Source organism: Xyrauchen texanus, chromosome 34, assembly GCF_025860055.1.
Source record: "Xyrauchen texanus isolate HMW12.3.18 chromosome 34, RBS_HiC_50CHRs, whole genome shotgun sequence".
In the NCBI taxonomy this organism is placed as follows: domain Eukaryota; kingdom Metazoa; phylum Chordata; class Actinopteri; order Cypriniformes; family Catostomidae; genus Xyrauchen; species Xyrauchen texanus.
The window spans coordinates 5,726,901-5,747,399 of record NC_068309.1 but is presented as its reverse complement, the minus strand read 5'-3'; the positions used below and the strand labels follow the sequence as shown (position 1 = coordinate 5,747,399).

Genomic DNA, 20,499 nt, shown 5'->3' with positions numbered 1-20,499 from the left:
GGGATCCAAAAACTTGACAGGCCATTCTACAAATGCGGTGAAGACCACAGCTTACCACAAGAACAGAATGTGCAGATTTAGTTTTCATTATATGCCTTATTATAGAGCCTGTTTGTTGCTTATTTTTTGATAACAGAATTTTTATTTGATAAAATATTGCATCAGTAAAAAAAAAAAGAAATAAAACAAGATTTTCTTCTTCACATTTACTGATCTGTGTAAAATGTTCAAAATCTATATTTCCTGAAGAAGTTTGGGGAATAAACAAACCTATTCGGTAAAACTGTATTTGAAAAAGAGGGTGCTAAACTGCATTTCTTTTATAGCAACCTCTTGAAATCTGCATCACACACAGAATCTTGGATTATGACAATGTATAATAGATACAGTAAATTCTATGTGAAATGTGTCTAGCATTTGGAAAACTGAATATCCACATATATTTTAAAAATATTAAACGTCATAACAAAATATGTTTTTTCTGTAATTTGTTTATACTTCCACAGAATGAAATTCCTCAAGTTATCCTTGCAATTGTGCTTTTATTGTCAATCTTGCAACAGTGCAATTTGTTCATAGTGCAGAACTGGTTTGATGCTGGTATAACCGGTGATTAAGCATGTAGGGTTTCTTGGTTCAGGTTTGGGGAATGTACAATTAATATTAATGATTGTAATCAATGATTAATCATACGGTTTGAACCAGATACCCATACATTCTAAATTGCCCCAAAACAGGGGTTATATAGCCCAAAAGTCTGCTTCAGATATATATATATAGATAATTAAACACAACGAATTATAATTAATTAGGAATATACATCGTATGCAGACAGGCTGTATTAATTTTCAGGACACCTTAATGGGACTAACCAGTTCGTCCAGCGAACCACTTTGCTAAATACGCTTGATCAATTCTCCAGAAGGTTTATTCTTAGTATAAGCTTACTTAATCAAAGCACGTTAACTTACTTTGATAATATCAGCTCATAGCTTTAGATCGCACATTAAAGAGGCTTTGCTTTATGACCAACAAACACAGACAATCAAGCGTATAATTGGGTTTAATACAAGGAACTAGGATATATCACTACACTTAAACAAACATAGAACACATTTAACAACAAACATTTAACATAGAACAAACAAAGTAAAACAGTAAGGAAAATGATAGCAAACTTGTTACAACAGTTAAACCTTAAGAGCCAGCAAGGGACTTATACACTTTAACGCATTTGAATTTAGATGGGATAATACTTGCAAAATGGACCTTTGTGTCGCTGATCAAGACTGCGTGTGTGCGTGAATGTCCTCGTTGCGTCCGTGAGATGGAGGATTTCTCTTGGTGCTTCTCGAGCGTGGATCGTTCGCGGGAAGTGCAAAGCATCTTAGGAGTAATGGCTGAAACTGAGAGAGAGTCCTTTCACCCGGAGGTTATCGGACTGCTCCAAAAACATAGAGTGTTGAGCTTTGTCCGGAGACAAGAAAAAGACTGAGGTAAACGCCAAATAAAACAAAAGACATGTCTGACGAGAGTAACACAAAAAGAAAAAGCAAGAGAGCTTGAAGAGAGATAAAAGCGAGGAGAGAAGACAAAAGAGCACGATTCAACACCAGATCAGGACTTTTAAGGTATGAAGGTCACACCTCCTTTGGGAGGAATGACCCAATGAGGCTCCTCAGTTTTGGCGCGAGAAGGTTCCCTTTGTCTTGTCAAGGCTGGTCATTTGCCTAATTTACTGACAGTGTCCTGGATGTGGTTTGAATCACTCAAAAGATGGTAAAACATAGCAGAATACATTTTAATGTAACCTTATATATATATTCAGCTAGGGCGAGTCGTAAGGTTTAATTTGATACCAAGAAACTTGTATTTGGTACACTTAAAAGTGAATATATATTTTAAGACCCTTTATATAAGGCCTCAGAGTTTAACTACACAACTAAACAATCTTAACTAGTTTGATATAACAGCAGAAATACCCAAGCATACGGGAATAAAACATATTTCCTTAAAATAAGCAATTTCTTTGGTTTTAAATGGTATGAACGTGTATAGATTTTCAGTGTGTAGATGGCGATATCACTAGTGTCTCTGGAGAGGCTCTTTGGGTTGTAAAAACGTCAAGAAGCATTCTAACTCCCAGACTTGCTGGCACTACCTGGTGATTTTGATGGAGAGTCACAGGGTGTGGGGGTTTTAGGATCCTTCGCAAAAATGTGTGCCTTGCATTCAGAATTAATGAGTTCATGATTTTCCGTTCATACTCTACAAGCAACACTGTGGACTTAATCTAATGAGTTTCAATGATAAACTTAAACTAAAACAAATAATGTGGTGTTGCTGGCTAAGAACTTGGAGCAGAATAGTTGTGCTGTATGTAGTTACATTTCAAAATGATTACTTATTAGTTATATATTTATTGTATATTAAGTTGTTTAAAACAGCGCACTAGTTTACTTGATTTTAAGGGTGCAGTAGGATACATTCCACCCAAATACAAGTTACATTATATAATTTATGAATAAAAGAAAACTTCTGTTCCCCTTCTATCACTCACTCGATGTTGTGTCGATGTAGTGACACTATGGGTCGATCTTGAGAGCCCGAGACACCTTCAGATCTTTGAGAAAAGTCCAATGAGAATTAGCGAGTAGAATTTGCATGCCACTGCCCCTCGACATATGGGTATAAAAGGGATGCTGGAATGTGGATTCAGAAACGCCTTCCCCAGTACATTTTATGAGCATTTAAAGGCCCAAGCCGAATCTAATAATCTGTGGAGAGAAAAACCGAGAGAAAAGGCCTGCTCCCATACTAAATACATCTCCCTCGCACACATTTTTGGGAATTTGGGGAGGCTACATGCAGTCCGATTGCATCAGTTCCTACACTCCCAGTAGCTTGCCTACACCTGCATCGGCAGTTCATGTAACACAGTTCAGCTGTTGTGGCGTTTCGTATAGGGACCCCTCGGTTACTGTTGTAACTTTGAGGGAACGAGACGTTGTGTCCCTCTTGCCACAGGCTTAACTACACCGCTGTAATGGCCGGGACCTTGTCTCAGCTCCTCAGTGCAAAAACCTGAATGAATCTGCATTCCAGCCTCCCTTTTATACCCATATGTCGGGGGCAGTGGAATGGAAATTCTACTCGCCAATTCTCATTGGACTTTCTCAAAGATCTGAAGGTGTCTCGGGCTCTCAAGATCGACCCATAGTGTCACTTTATCGACACAACGTCTCGTTCCCTCCATCAGGTTACGACAGTAATCGAGATGTTTTAATCCATAATATAAATTACACAAAGTCAATTTTGACTTAAACCTTTAAGTTCCTTATGAAGTAATTCTCCCCTTTGTTTATCTAGGTCTAAGGTTCAATTCCTAAAATACACACCTACACTACCGATCAAAAGTTTTGAAACACTTACTCATTCTTTATTATAATGATTATTTTTTATTTTTCACATTTTAGAATAATAGTAAAGTCATCAAAACTATGGAATAACATAAATGGAATTATGGGAATTATGATGTGACTAAAAAAAATCCAAAATAAATGAAAACTGTGTTATATTTTAGCATCTTTAAAGTCACACATTGCCTAGAAATGAACTCTTGACATTTTCTCAAGCAACTTCTTGAGGAATCAAACTGGGATGCTTTTTAAACAGTATTGAAGGAGTTTTGGGCACTTATTGGCTGCTATTCTTTATTATTTGGTCCAAGTCATCTTTTTTAATTTTTTACAAAAAACTTTAATACAATTTTAGTTTTATAATTAAATAAATGAATATTGTGGCACAATTAAAAAAGATACACCTTCTACATTCTACAAATTAGGGTAAATATTTTCCAGATAATTAGGGATCAGTATATGAACTTTTTTAATTTTTAATTTTATTTGTTCTAGCAATAATTTCTTTGAACACGGATCTGTTGAAAACATGACATGACAACATATTTATAATAAAGATAAATGATAAAAAAGACAAAAAAAATATATAACATGAAGATTTATGTGGGGAAAAAGATATTTTGCACTTCTAAAACATTTCTGAACTTCTATTCAAAACAACCTAAACAACAGAACTCACATTTTACATATCATGATATATTTACAAATTCATATGATGAATTATTAAATTCCACATGCTTTACTTTTTCAGATGTATATATTTTGTAGGTATTTCTTAAAATTACACACAGAAGAATTATAATAAAAGTAATACAATGGCAAAAAAAAATTATGTAAGTAATTAATAAACCATCGTTTTTACATATCTGCATTTTCATGTAGGCTGCAATCATAAGCATGTGAAAACGGCGATATGAAAAACCGATGGTTGATATTGGCAGTATCGATGGTTATAGCAAATGGTTTTAACTAGCAGTGGCAAAGCTAGGGGTGGACCGACCATGGACCGAAGCCTGTCCACCCCACTGGCCATCCCACTCAAAAGTGATTTAAAAAAAAAAAACATTTTTGTCTTGGGTAGCCTACAATTTAGTTTTTTAGAGGTGGAACCGGCTCTGTACAACCCCAACACTGCACAGCAGACTTAACATGGGTACACATCAATGTTGCTGCCATCTCTGTCCCGGATGTCACTCACTGTATCCACTCCCCTCCGTTTTTGTATCCATGCGCCTCCATTTAATACTCTGCATAAATGGTTTATGCAGAGCTACGTTCCCACCAGAAGCCTGCGGTCGGCTAAGGAACGTCGCCTTGTCGTACCAAAACTTTTTGTACCACTGTCTCCCTAAGATGATTCGCAGATGTTCTTCCTCTTTTGTAAGTCGCTTTGGATAAAAGCGTCTGCCAAATGAATAAATGTAAACGTAAATGTAATACACCAACAACCCCTTTCCCCCCCCTCACCCTTTCCCTCCTCTCCGACAATACGAAAATGTTTACCACCATAGACTGATCACTGGCCCCTGCCCGTCCACCCCTGTGAAAATCTCCTGGCTCCGCCCCTGTTAATTAGGTCAATACTTGGCTGGTACATCAGTGCATCCCTACAGATTTTTTTAATGAATTTTGAGTGATCTGTACGAAAATGTAATTGATGTAATTTTAAATTCAATTTTGAGTTTCAGTTTTGAGTGTAGGTAAGATCCATCAATTTATTTATTTTTTCACAATGTTTTGTAAAAATAGTAAAATGCAAAAGGCACCGTCATGGCAATAATTGACTTTTAAAGTTATTTCTATCCTGTTTGATCCAATATATTAATTTCTTTAATGACCTCCCTTTGCACACTAATTTAATGGTTGTTTTTCATCATGAGCATTATTAAAAGCAATTTTCTTACATTAGTAAACGCTCTTAACTGATTATTTATTGACTCATTTGACTTCTGTTGTAAAGCCACATTGAGCTTGGAAAAGGCACTAGTAAAACAATGTATTTAGATAAATCAGTTATTCCCCTTTAAAGAATGTGCTTTCACAGAAATGTAAAGTATTCAAGTTAAACAGGAAGTTACATGTTTGGGTAAAGTAATATGTAATAATTAAAAACAATGGAGTCAACTAAATTTGAATACAACAATTGAGAAAACAAAAAATAATGTTATTTGCGGTTAATGAGGGATTTGTTTGGGAGGATATTTGTGTCAAAAGAAATTAAACTCAAACTTAAACTCAAACCAAAATGACATGCTTCATTGCACGTTTGTCTGCAGTTTCCCAGTGAAATGTCCAGTGGGGGTGCCAAAAGTGGGTGAAATAATGTTGTATTCAGATGAGGTTTTTAAGATGAATATTAGTTGGATATTAAACCTAACTGATAGAGTTTAAAAAGCAAATTCGACATGAAAACCACTAAAGCAACCATGTCATGCAGTGTCACTTCTATGGCACTTTCACTTTCATTTTTGGGCTCAATCCTCAGTCTCCGAGTCCAAAGTTCAACAGTCTATCAGGTGAGCTACAGTGCAAGTTAATTGCACTGGTGTAAATGGGGTGGGTGGGTCTGTAATACAAGCATTACAACGTGTTGTTTTTCAAATGATGTGTTAGAGTAAAAGTGTTTGATATAAAAACATAGAAGGTTGTGAGAAATCAAATTAATTTTTTTATAAAATAAAAATATGTGTTTATAAAGCCCTAAATGGTCACAGTACCTGCGAATTGTAAAAGTGAATGAAATGCGCCATTGTTGTAGTGCCTCTAGTGGTCATTTCACCAGGAAACTGCAGCAAACGTATAAAGTGGCATGTGAAACTCAGTTTGCAAACATGTAGTTATAGTAATGTTCATTATATGAGACTAGGTTGCATACATCATACGTTGATCAAATGCCCATTAACGTCATAAGTTAATGGGCGTGGCCATGACGTTTTGATATTTTCGTGGCGAAATTGGAAGGCAAAGCGCTAATGGGCTGGGTCAATTGCAATTTAATTCTGAGGTTCTTCTCTCTATTCCATTTCCAATATAAATAATACAGCCTATTCATGTGAATTTGGTAGGTTAAATGGGCTGTATGCTGTGCATCCCTGCTCTGTTATTATATTGCTCTGGACAGTGATGTATATTTGGGGGTATTTACACTTGGTCACTGGAGGTTTAACTGAGCTACGACTGAATAAACACATTCACAAACTTGGCCACATAAATGTGTCTCTGCCAAAACAAATATAAATCAGATTGACAAACACTACTGTATATGATTATGCTAATGTAGGGCAGCGAATTTAATTGATGTGATTTATTATTTGATTCCAAGTGATGTGACTTTGACCAGTGCACTTGTTTCTGTGTTTCTTGTTTTTTCTCCCTTTGGGGCTTGTAATAGTTCAGATATGTCCGTGCGCGTCAGTGTTTAGTTTCAGTTTTGTAAGCAATTTGCATCAAATTAAGAAAAAAGTGATTTCTCTTCTAAAACGTGCATCTGTTTCTTCATGTGGTATTATTTATTGCGTGACACAAGTTCTATGCAAATACTTGTGCGATTTTTTTGGGCAGAGTAAAGTTTACATACAGTGCCCCCCATAAGCAATGGGACAGTGAGATACTTTTCCTCATTTTGAGACCTGCAAGCGTTCTCTATTAGCGACACTTGCCTGGAGTTCGGTCCGGCAGACACGCATGTGATCCTAAGACCACGACCGGGCTACGTGCCCAATGTTCCTACCACACCCTTCAGAGACCAGGTAGTGAACCTGCAAGCGCTGCCCCGAGAAGAGGCAGACAGAGCCCCTTCGTTGCTGTGTCCGGTACGTGCTTTGCGTAACTATCTGGACCGCACAGAGCTTTAGACTTTCTGAGCAGCTCTTTGTCTGCTTTGGTGGACAGCGGAAGGGAACAGAGGCCATTTACACCCGGGCCGTTAAATTATAGTCAATTAGGGGAACTATTTGATCCTAATATGAATTCACAGTCATCTGAATATTGAAATATAAATAAAATATAAATGACATTGACTGTTTTTTTTTTAAGTTAATAGAAGTTTTCTTAAAACATCTGATTGAATGTGAATGTGAATTAATTTCTTAAAGAGTTTCTAGTTCAAGAGTTTATGTAAGATTTATTCATTTCTAAATTGGTTTCATTTCACGATACATCATAAAATGATAAAAACAGTTTTGTTATTCCTGCTGCTAATTTTAATGAGCAGTTTTGTCACTAAACCCTCCCTTTTTAAGCAGTTATAAAAGCGCCCTGAAACATTGTGATTTCATTCCACTGCTGACCAAAGATGGATCTGCAAATCTCGATTGTGCTTCTCTCAATTTTACTCACTGGAGGTAAAAAAATAAATAAATAAATAAAAATGTTAAATATTAATATATTATGTGTTGCACATAAAGATGTCAATTAATGTCTTTCTCTCTCTCTTCTTACTAAAGGACACTCTCTCAAATGTTATAAGTGCGAATCTGATCCAACTACTGGTATTTGTAACAGAACTATAGTAACATGTCCCAGTGGAAATTACAAATGTTTGAGTTCATCAATAGAAATGTCCAATGGTAAGTCCAATCATAATACACTGAAAATGATAACACCACTGGAGTGCAAATTCACATAACTGTCAATCAGCATCTGTTTAATGTTTCATTTGTGTACATTATTCTTATACAAGCGTGGCATATTTTCTGGAATAACTCATTTGTCATTTATGATAAATGGCTTGTGTCCTTGTTATAGGTAACTCCAAGGTGACTTTAACACAACAATCATGTGCAGACAAATGTGTTGCTGGAACCGATCAATCCACAGCTGGATTAACACTTGTTACCAAGTGCTGTGCCACTGATCTTTGCAATGGCTCAGGTATTTATTTGACCATGTGCTAATTTGCATGTTTAGCAAACACATTTCTCCAAAGCAACTTATAAATGAGGATATAATATGAGCAAAAGTGTAAGTGTAGATCTACAGATCTTTTTTTAAAGTAATAGAAATTGCCTTCATGCAAACATGGTTATGAATTAGACACAGTGGATTGTGATGAGCTGATCAAGATCTGAAGCTTGTTTAGGGACAGTGACTGTACTGATGTCTTTACAAAGAGGAACAAGGTGTTTAAATACTTCTGGAATAGGGCAGAATTAGTGTCAAATCCACACCAAATTCTAATCATGTGAATCTTAAACAATAAATATCATATGAACATCAAATCCTTCTTGTTTTGATTAGATGGAATCTATAAGGGAAGTTTCCAGCTTCTCTTGTTGCCTCTGTTCTTCTACATCTTCTTTAATTGAGTTCAACAGCACTTCACATTCTGCCGCTGCAGCGAAGAGGATTTAACATGTTAACACATTTCTGAATGAATTACTTTTCTTTACTAAATAGCTTGTGTGTTGTTTATCTTTACTATTTCTGTATGTTAGAAACTTAATAATGTGTTTCTTATTTCAATCATGGAAAACAAATGCATCAATTATTATGACCAGTGAAATATATGGAGAAATATTTTTTTTTATACATATATATATATATTGATCTATTTTTACATTTACTAAGATTGACATAATCTGTATTTCCTTTAAAAGTTGAGTTAAAAAAGATTCAGTTTTCCTATACACTTAATAAAGACAGTACTAAACTGCTGAAGTTAAAGATTTACATGCACATGTCATTTCCTGTAATTACTATTAAAGTGACTTCTGAAGAATCTTACAATGACACTGTGTGAGAGAATATTTCTGTGTGAAATGTGTCTTTAACTGATCCAAAAAAATCATGAAAATGTGCTTTAACCATTAAAAGATCTGAAATCCTTAGAAACAACAGGACCACAAGTGTTTACATTTAAGACAATAACGATAAACTAATTTTTTTCTCTCTTCAAAAAAGGAATGCGTTACCAACCTTGGCCACCAGGTGCCAATATCAGTAAACATGTAAACTTATGATTTTAATGCTTTCTCTAAATTGAGTGTGATGCTATATCTCCTGATATAGAATAATTAAAATCTGAAAAAACAAAATAGTAATTAGGGTACAAATGGGCTAAAGACACACCTTTAGGAAAATCATATTTTTTTCTTGGCACAAAGTGTATCAAGATTGAAAAACAAAAACAAAAATGCTTTTTTATATTGATGGAACAAAAAAGAAATAATAACAGAATGTTGTTTTGATTAAAAACATATTTTTAAGAAAAGGTTAAAGTAATATAGTGTAGATATAAGTCAAATAGTTATAGGGTAAAAAATGTCAACTTATGCAAATACGTTTGAGACATCAAGATGCTTTTTGATAAATGCTTATTTAAAATAACCATTTCAGAAAAGGGTGCCATTTCCTCTTAATTTCAATCACATGTGGCAGTTCATAACATCTCAACTATTCTATAAAAAATCACTCTATATTATGATTGGATCAGCCAAACTATACCAGGCTTCCTTTGTACCCTTTTTGCATTCCCATTTACTTCAGCAACAAAAGACAAAACCGTTTCCACGACATTCCAAAAGAGGAAAATAATGGATACCAGCAGTGAGAAGAGAGAAAGATGGCAAATATTTAAAAACCCATAGTGTTGATCATTTTTGGGGATGAGTTGACACTAGAGGTTCACTCTTGGGAGCCCAGACATCTCTGATCTTTGAGAAAAGGCCAATGAGAATGGACGTGTGGAATTTGCATGCCACTCCCCAGACATACGGGTATAAAAGGAGTGCAGCTTGCAAACACACACTCAGACTACTTCTTCGAGCCGAGCGGACGCATTCACATAGCTGAATCCCTACTGCTGTTCATTTCATCTTACTCTCTCCAAAGCTGTTGGATCTACGGCGCATTACAGCGGTTTTCCCCCAAGCTGCCTTTTCGTTTGTGTATATTTCCTGGTTGTGGTCGATATCTCTCCGCTTCTGATGGCCACAATCGCTGCCTAACGTGTTTGGGTGCCACCCATGCAGAGTCAGCGTTCGTGGATGATTCATGTCCTCATTGCGAGGACATGACCATGGCTACGTTGTGGTCGCGGCTCGCCTTCATAAGAGGGCAAGCCACCCCAGCCCTCCTGGGCCTCCATCCGGAGATCACCTCCATTCTACGGAAAGATGCGATAGAGCCCATCCCTCCAGCCGAGATGAAGAAGGGGTTTTACAGCCCCTACTTCATCGTACCCAAAAAAGGCGGCAGGACAATCTTGGACCTGTGAGTTCTGAACTCTGCACAGACTCCCGTTCAAGATGCTCATGCAGAGACGCATTTTTGCGAGCGCCCGGCATCAGGATTGGTTCGCACTGGTAGACCTGAAGGACGCGTACTTCCATGTCTAGATTCTTCCTCGACACAGACCCTTTCTCTGGTTTGCCTTTGAGGTTCGGTCATACCAGTACAAAGTCCTCCCCTTCGGCCTATCCTTGTCTCCTCGCACCTTCACAAAAGTCGCAGAGGCAGCCCTTGCCCCGCAAAGGGAAGTGGGCATCCGCATCCTCAACTATCTCGACGACTGGCTAATCCTAGCTCATTCGCGGGACATGTTGTGTGCACACAGGGACCTGGTGCTCAGGCACCTCAGCCGCTTGAGGCTTCGGGTGAACTGGGAAAAGTGCAAGCTCGTCCCAGTTCAGCACATCTCTTTTCTCGGTATGGAGTTTGACTCGGTCTCAATGACAGCGTGCTTCACCAACGAGCGCACAGAGTCAGTGCTGCACACGTGCAGATAGAATATGCTTGTCCCACTGAAATCTTTTCAGAGGCTCCTGGGGCATATGACATCCTCAGTGAAGGTCACGCCGCTCGGGTTGATGCATTTGAGACCACTAAAGACCCAAGTTCAGAGATGAGTATGGCACCACGGCACATACCGCATTCTCGTCACGCAGGCTTGTCGCTGCCTCTTCAGCCCCTGGTCAGACCTAGCTTTCCTATGGGCAGGAGTTCCCCTAGGCCAGGTCCACAGGCACGTCGTGGTTACGACAGATGCCTCCCAGCGTGGCTGGGGTGCTATGTGCAATGGGCACTCAGTCGCCAGCCCTTGGACCGGCCCGCGACTGCGTTGGCACATCAACTGCCTCGAGTTGCTGGCGGTACTACTTGCCCTGAGGAGGCTATTGCCGTTGATCCGGGGCAAGCATATGTTGGTCTGGACGGACAACACAGCGACAACTGCGTACATCAACCACCAAGGTGGCCTACATTCTTGTTGAATGTCACAACTCGCCCGGCGTCTCCTCCTTTGGAGTCAGCGGTGGCTCAAGTCGCTCGTGAGGCCACCTCAACAGCACAGCAGACGCAGCATGTTACGCTCAGGGAGAGTGGAGACTCCACCCTCTGGCGTGCCAGCAGATCTGGAGTCGATTCGGCCAAGCACAGGTAGACCTGTTTGCTTCCCCAGAATCCTCCCACTGCCCACTTTGGTATTCTCTGACCGAGGCTCAGATGCCCTTGCACACAGCTGGCCCCTGGAGCTACGCAAATATGCATTCCCCCAGTGAGCCTACTTGCACAGACGTTGTGCAAGGTCAGGGAGGAAGATCCTCTTAGTGTCCCCTTATTGGCCCTCCCAGACTTGGTTCTCGGACCTCATGCTCCTCGCGACAGCCCCCACACCTGGCTAATTGCAACCGAGGAAAGACCTTCTTTCTCAGGGACGGGGCACCATCTGGCACCCCCGACCTGTCCTCTGGAATCTCCATGTCTGGCCCCTGGACAGGACGCTGGAACACTTAAGTAGCCTACCATCTTCCCGAGGTGAAGACCCCCAGAGATGCGCAGTAGGATCAGTGCTTTCCTTCCTGCAAGAGAAGTTGGAGGGACGGCTGTCCCCCTCCACCTTGAAAGTGTATGTGGTCGCTATATTGGCGCATCAAGATGCAGTCGACAGTAAGTATTTAGGGAAGCACGATTTGATCATCAGTTTCCTGAGAGGCGTGAGGAGGTTAACCCCAGTGTCCTTCTCTTTGGAGGGACACCCCCAACATGGAACATATATGGTCCCCAGCTGAACTGTCCCTCATGCCACAACACTGAATCAACCGCTGAAATGGCCGGGTCTTTGGCTCGGCTCCTCAGTGTGAAACCTGAGTGTGTTTGCAAGCTGCACTCCTTTTATACCTTTATGTCCGGGGAGTGGCATGCAAATTCCACACGCCAATTCTCATTGGCCTTTTCTCAAAGATTGGAGATGTCTGGGCTCCCAAGAGTGAACCCCTAGTGTCAACTCATCGACACAACGTCTCGTTCCCTCCATCAGGGAACGGAGGTTACATGACGTTACTTCCTGAAAAATGGGAGTCTATTTCCATTCATACGAGTGCAGCTCCTATCTACATGTATTCAGAAAGACCGATCTCAAAAAATATTGGTCAATATTATGATCAAAGAACATATTTCAAATCAGCAATAAAATCTGATAAAACTGGTATCATAAATGACTTCTTTACCTCAGGTGCGCATGCATTGCCCAGATTAAAAGTCTTTTTTGTTAAAAATTACCAATTTCTGAAACGTATAAATAATGGTAAGAATAACAAATTATATTATGTATTATGACCTTGTTTTTTCTTTTCTGAATTTCAGTTTTTATGTTTTTTTTATTATAATAATGATGGTGATTATGTTAATAGATGTTTATTATAATTATTTAATACACAAAAAAGTTATTTATTTAACTGTTTTATCAATTATACACATTTTGCTGATCAGTCAAAGGTCTGGCTAAACAAGAAGGTCTCGTCCTGTATTTTGCATCATCTACCAGCAGAGAGAAGCAGCGAGTCATTTAGTGCACATCTACTGTTTTAGCAGAAAAACAAACCCTTTTATTATGTTGACATGAAAGTTAAACACATATCATGAAAATATACATAACAAATTATTTTTATCCAAAGCTTTACAGTATGCATATATATGTGTGTGTGTGTGTGTGTGTGTGTGTGTGTGTGTGTGTGTGTGTGTGTGTGTGTGTGTGTGTGTGTGTGTGTGTGTGTGTGTGTGTGTGTGTAAAAAAGAAAGAAATCTACATTTGCAGAATTTGGCATTATTGGCATTTTAATCAAAATGTTTCTCTTTAAGTTTTATCCATTTAAAGGAATAGTTCACTCAAAAATGTAAACTCTCTCATTATTTACTCATCCTCATGTCATCCCAGATGTGTGTGACTTACTTTCTTCAGCGGAACACAAATGAAGATTTTTAGAAGAATATCTCCACTCTGTAGGTCCATACAATGCAAGTGAATGCGACCAGAACTCAAAAAGCTCCAAAAAGGAGATCAAGTCAGCATAAAAGTAATACACATGACTCCAGTGGTTTGATCCATGTCTTCTGAAGCGATCCAGTTGGTTTTGGGTGAGAAAAGACCTTTTGGATGAGAATGTAACTTTTTCACTGTACATCTTGACAGTAGTCTGCTTGGTGATCATGATTTCAAACTCGATTACACTTCCTCCATCAAGGACTAGGACTAAAGACTGCAATTATAAGATGTACAGTGAAAAAGGAGTTAAACTTCTAAACTTTGTATTGAGTTGTATTGAGTTCTTTTATGCTGCATTTATGTGCTTTTTGGAGCTTCAAATATTTGGACCTCATTCATTTGCATTGTATGGACCAACAGAAATTAGATATTCTTCTAAAAATCTTAATTTGTGTTCTGCAGAATAAAGAAAGCTATACACATCTGGGAAGAAATGAGGGTGAGTAAATGATAAGAGAATTAAAGTTTTTGGGTGAACTATCCCTTTAACATGACCCAGCTATCCCTTTAACATGATTAATGGGCAATAAAAAGATACACTGTCTACATTCTACAAAGTAGACTAAATATATTCCAGATAATTAAGGATCAGTATATTAATTTTTTTTATTTGATTTGTTCTAGCAATAATTTCCATTGATCACAGATCGGATCTGTTGAAAACATGACAAGACAAAATTTTAAGAATTTTAAAAGTGAAAGATAAATGATAAAAAGACTCTCATTGGAATTAATTGGAATAATTGGAACACCCAATATGGCTGGGAGAGAAAAGGAATTCCCACCTTTCATGAATAAGAGTCAATTATCTTTTAGACACAGACATTGCCTGTCAACAGGGCCGTTTCTGAGCAAATGGGGGCCCTAAGCAAAATCCTGCTTGGTTGATTGAATCATCTGCTGCAACTATGTCAGCTAGCAAGCTAACTAACTGAAATGAAGATAGCATCAAGTGTGTGAGCTAACCTTGGCTAGCTATACTATAGTATTATCTTCACCTAAAACTCATAGTATACTTTTGAACGCACATCATCTGTGTACAGTCGAACGTCAGCCTGTCAAAGTATACTCCATTTGATAGTGTGCACATACATTGGCGTTGGGGCATGTGCGCTACAACTGCTATGAGATGCAGGACATTTTCTCTTTAGGAGTTTAGACCGATAAAGATGTCTTTATATTCCTTCAGACTTGAGTTACACAAATGCAGGTATCTCCTGACCTCCTCACACTCTCATGACATGCATATCTACTGTTGTTGTTTTTACCTTACCTTAGCTAATGTTGCAATTTTATGTATGAAAACAACCAAACACCATCTAGCCAGGTAGCTGACTTCCAATAATTTTTTACCAGTGGTCTGGCTGCATTTCTCCTTCTCTTCCTTTTTATTTTTTACACTACCCAGTTGTAGCTGCGCTTCATGGTAATGAAAAACCCATTGAGAGTGTGCCGTGTAACTTCTAGCTACAACCCTCTACTAGCATTTTTATTCTCCCATCCCTCTCGGGCCACAAGGGGCCCCTTTAACTGTCTAACTGAGCTAAAACAACTGTCTGAGTCCTACTCACAGATTTTAATATACTCTTTAATATATTCCAATTTCTTAAATTGTGCATCCTCTTTTCCTCACTCCATCATACTCGAGCCAGTGACCCGGGAACTGATTAATGTCCACTCTCATGAAGGACGTATCAATGGACCCTTTTCATATATTCTGGTTAGATTGCGGAAGTAGACTAATAGGGGGGAATGCTGTGTATGGGGGACCAAATGTAAGCAAATTTAATTTTTGCTTACCCTTTCACTCCAACAGCAAACAAAAAAAAAAATCAATGATTAAGCTTACACAGCTTTGCAAAAGAAGATAAAAACATAGAGAATTGGATAACAGCAGTAAAAGGAGAGAATAATTCGTGTTCAGTCCAATGTGAACCTGGATCCTCAGTTGTACGAACAGTATCTACCAAGTTCCTTGATGCTGATCTTTGCAATGGCACAGGCATTGTCCTTTACCTGACCATTTACATTCACTAGTTTTTCTCCATAGCACAAACACGTGAATGACTGATCATAAGGAGCCATCAACATTAGCTGTGCAGAAATACCAAAATTCAAGAGTAGATAAGAAAAATGCAGTGCTAGAGTAGACATATAAATGCAGAACAATAGAGAAAAGTAAAGTGTTTTAAATAGAATTAGAAAGTGACTTCAAACTGTATATATAGTTATGAATTTGTTCAGGCATACACTACATGGCTTTGATGAGCATTAGGGTACCTCTGCTTCCAATATAAAGAAATAAGTTGAACTATTTGATCATTTTTATTAATGTAACATAAAATCCATGCCAAAGACTAATAATCTGAATCTAAATCTGAATATTATAAAATGTGCAAGTAAAAAACATATTGTCTTGATTAGATGGAATCTATAAGGGCAGTTTCCTCATCTTCTGGCCTCTGTTCTTCTACATCCTCTTTCACTGAGTTCAGCAGCGCTTACAATTCTACAGCTGCAGTGAAGAGCACCACCACAACAAATGTGCAGACAATTTTAATGAATTATTATGCCTTAATAAATAAAGATTGTTTGTGGCTTGTCTTTGCTGTAGTGCTGCTAGAAACTCAAAAAATGTGTATTCACAGAAATTAAAACAAATGAATGCATCCTTAGTATGACCAGTAAAAACGTCTCGTTGTTCCCGCCATTCTACGTTTTGTCGTGGAGTGACACTAGGGGTTGATCTTGAGAGCCCTGATCACCTCAGATCTTTGAGAAAAGGCCAATGAGAATTGGTAAGTGGAATTTGCATGCCACTCCCCCAGACATACGGGTATAAAAGGGAGCTGGAATGCAGAATTCATTCAGCTGAGTAGCTGAAACACGGTCACGGCCATGTCAGCGGCAAGTACAGCGTTGTGGAAAGAGGGACACAGCGTCCCATTCCCTCCATCAAGGAACAGAGTTTACGACAAAAAACGAGACGTTCCCCTTCTGTCACTAACTTAACATTGTGTCGAAGAAATGACACTAGGGGTACCTATAGAAAAACGGCAAAACAGCTGAATCATGTTACGTGAACTGCCGATAAGGGTGCAAGCAAACAGACTTCTAATGGGCTTTATGACATGTGTTCTGTCTTGTGAAAAAAATATCTGGGTTAAATTATGTCCCGTTTCAGGATAAATGCATTACCACTAATCTACCCATAACATATTTGACTGGCTGGTATAAAAACTTTAAAGGCCTTTTTCTCTGTTTCTTTGTTTGCGTAGTTACTGCAATTAGCCTTTGTAGGGCAGTATACATCACAGGGGTTATCGGAGTAATCGGCACATGTTGAGCACCTATCACAGTACAGGGCATATTTGACCACGTAGTAGGGCTGGCTGCGAACTCCTCTACCAAGTTCGCGAACCATAGAGCTAGGGAGGAAGGACATCCAGGGTCCACAACTTTGTGAATTCGCAAGTTTTTGCCTCAGAGGAGGAGAAAGGCGCTATACGCAAGCGATATAACCGGCCATCTGTTCCGTATTACCAAACTCTACCATTTCTCTACCGAACTCTACTCTACTATTCGTACCTGAAAGAACACAGGATGAAACTGGCTCAACCTGGAGATTGAAATGGGTGTTGCCCAGCCCGCTGCTCTGCACATGTCTGCTAGAGAGGTGCCATTGGCCAGTGCCCATGAGGATGCCACACTCCTTGTAGAGTGTGCTCGAACCCACAAGGGGGTGGGCATGGCCTGGGTCTGGTAGGCCAATGCAATGGCATCCATGATCCAGTGAGCAAGCCTATGTTTGGAGATGGACTTCCCTTTCCGCTGTCCACCAAAGCAGACAAAGAACTGTTCAGAGCATCTAAAGCTCTGCGTGCGATCCAAGTAGGTGCGCAAAGCACGCACCGGACACAGCAATGACAGGGCAGGGTCTGCCTCCTCGCGGGGCAGCGCTTGTTGGTTCAGCAGGAGGACCACGGAGAGATCCCATGAGGGATCCCATTCAGAGCCTGCCGCTCTGAACAGTTCTTTGTCTGCTTTGGTGGACAGCGGAAAGGGAAGTCCATCTCCAAACATAGGCTTGCTCACTGGATCGTGGATGCCATTGCATTGGCCTACCAGACCCAGGCCATGCCCGCCCCCTTGTGGGTTCATCCTCTTGGGCACTGATCCCATGAGACTGGAAGGATTCACCCTCCGGGCGCCTCTGAGGAACCTGATGATCAGGTCATGTTTCCCTAGGGACTTACAGTACATGGCATCATGGTGTGTGGCTATAACTGCTATATATACCTTCAAGGTGGAGGGGGACAGTCACCCCTCCAACCTCTCCTGCAGGAAGGAAAGCACTGACCCGACTGAGCATCTCTGGTGGTCTTCGCCTTGGGAAGAACACCAGCTCACGAACAGGCGCCACTTCAGGGCATAAAGCTGCCTCTTAGAGGCCCGAGTGATCGTGTCTACCACTGCTGGTGGTGGGCCTCTTAGGTCTTCCGTGTCCCATCCAAGGGCCAGACGTGGAGGTTCCAGAAGTCTGGGCGAGGGTGCCAGATTGTGCCCCATCCCTGAGAAAGAAGGTCCTTCCTCAGAGGAATCTGCCAGGGAGGTGCTGTCATGAGGCGTGTGAGTTCCAAGAACGTAGTCTGGGTGGGCCAGTATGGGCCATCAGGGTAACTTGTTCCTCATCCTCCCTGACCTTGCACAGGGTCTGTGCAAGAAGGCTTACTGGGAGGAATGCGTATTTGTGCAGCCCCTGGTGCCAGCTGTGTGCCAGCGCATCTGTCCCGAGGTGGGCTCCTGTCAGCCCACCTCGGGAGTGGGCTGACTGAGTGGGCAGTGGGAGGATTCCCGGGGAGCGAACAAGTCTACCTGTGCTTTTCCGAATCGACTCCAAATCAGCTGGACCAACTGGGAGTGGAGTCTCCACTCTCTACTGAGCTTAGCCTGCCGTGACAGTGTGTCCACTGTGGCGTTGAGGCTGCCTAGGATATGAGTGGCCCACAGCGACCTCAGCCACTGCTGACTATAGAGAAGGAGATGGTGAGCGAGATGCGGCATGCAATGAGAGCGTACGCCACCTTGCCGATATATATGCTACTGTCGCTGTGTTGTCGGACCGGACCAACACATGCTTGCCCTGGATCAATGGCAATAGCCTCCATAGGGCAAGTAGTACAGCCAGCAACTCTAAGCAGTTAATGTGCCAACCCAGTCGCAGTCCTGACCAGGAACTGCTGGCTACGTTCCCATTGCACACGGCGCCCCAGCCCAGTTTGGAGGCGTCTGTGGTGACCACGACACATCTGGACACTTGCTGTAGGGGAACTCCTGCCCATAGAAATGCAATAAGTGGCAGCAGAGTGGTGTGATAGCTACACGATGTGTGCCGCGGCCGAGTCTGAAGCCAGTGCTGAAGCAGACTAATATGCATTTATCCTAGCGCTGTGACTGCCGCTGAGGAAGCCATATGCCCCAGGAGCCTCTGAAAGTGTTTCAGTGAAACCGCTGTCCTAGCACTGAATGTCCTATCCTTGAGACCTCCATGCCGAGAAAAGAGATTTTCTGAACTGAGGAGAGCTTGCTCATAGACAGCTGAGGTGCCTCAGCACCAAATCCCTGTGCATGCACAGCAACTCTCGAGAGTGTGCTACGATCAGACAATCATCGAGGTAGTTGAGTATGGGGAAGATGCGAGGGGACAGGGACAGGCTGAAGGGGAGGACCTTGTACTGATATGCCTGCCTATCGAAAGCAAAGCATTAGAAGGGTCTGTTTCGAGGTAGAACCGAGACGTGAAAGTAAGCGTCCTTCAGGTGTACAGTCGCGAACCAATCTTGATGCCAGACGCACGTCAAAATTTGTTTCTGCATAAGCATCTTGAATGGGAGACTGTGAAAGGACCGGTTCAGACCTCGCAGGTCCAGGATTGGCCGTAACCCACATCCTTTCTTTGGCATGATGAAGTAAGTGCTATAGAAACCTTTCCCCATCTCAACTGGAGGGACAGGCTCTCCTTCTTTACAAGAGCGCGATCTCGGCACGCAGGGTGGCGGCGTTCTAGCCCTGCCCCGAAGTGAAGTAGATGCCGCTGAACCGGGGCGGGTGCCTGGAGAACCAAATCGCATAGTCTAGTAGGATGGTCCTAGTTGGAAAGCGCTAGCCACACGTCCTAGCTCCGGCTGAGGGGCACTAAGGGCACGATCGCATCTGACGTACCTGGGGGTGGGGCCTCGTGGTGGGGGGAGCAGGCAAGGCAATGATTTGTCCCGAGGAGGATGTGCTGAGGGGGAGCTCAAAGCACTTACCTTGATCTGTGAAACCGGCATAGGGCGAGTTAGCAACTGAGGATGAGGGCCTCTTGGGCCATCCTCGAGACTCAACCGTGGCTGGATGCGTGAAGGCAGGGAGGCAGCATTTGCAGGGCCCTGGCTACGGGAGCTCAGTGTCCAGCGGCTGTGACAACGGCAGCTGTGGACACTGATTATGTGATCCAAGGAGTGAAGAAACTGTTATTTTTTGACAATTTGGCTCCTGCAGCACATCGGGATCAGGACTACCCACGTGTCATTCTTTTAGTGCCTTGGCCTGGTGTACCTGCAGGAGGGCCATGGCATGCAGGGCGGAGGTGGCCTGTCCAGCAGCACTGTAGGCTTTGGTCGCCAGAGATTACGTTGTCCTACAGAACCTGGAGGGGAGCACCAGACGTTCCCGCCAGGTGGCAGTGTTCTGCGGTCACAGGTGCGTCGCAACTGCCTTATCCACCTGAGGAACCTCCGTGTACCCATGGGCCGCCTAGCCGTCGAGGGTAGTGAG

General features: G+C 41.3%; 2 protein-coding genes across 7 annotated transcripts in view; one reads left to right on the top strand and one right to left on the bottom strand.

Moving 5' to 3' along the window:
- The window catches only part of LOC127627436 (phospholipase A2 inhibitor and Ly6/PLAUR domain-containing protein-like), a 349,614-nt gene that overhangs the window by 103,983 nt on the left and 225,132 nt on the right, over nt 1-20,499 (bottom strand). The window lies entirely within an intron of this gene.
- The window catches only part of LOC127627441 (three-finger toxin MALT0070C-like), a 50,563-nt gene that overhangs the window by 21,765 nt on the left and 8,299 nt on the right, over nt 1-20,499 (top strand). Inside the window, exons 1-4 of one of the 4 annotated variants that reach the window (XM_052103819.1) lie at nt 7,663-7,762; nt 7,865-7,987; nt 8,166-8,291; nt 8,658-8,695. The exons of 1 other annotated variant lie outside the window; for it this stretch is intronic. In XM_052103819.1, the coding sequence (XP_051959779.1) occupies nt 7,714-7,762; nt 7,865-7,987; nt 8,166-8,291; nt 8,658-8,695 (336 nt within the window). In that variant the 5' untranslated portion in view covers nt 7,663-7,713. Of the gene's footprint in view, nt 1-7,662; nt 7,763-7,864; nt 7,988-8,165; nt 8,292-8,657; nt 9,139-20,499 lie in introns of those variants that run through there. 2 more of the 4 variants (XM_052103815.1, XM_052103817.1) reach the window with 2 other exon arrangements.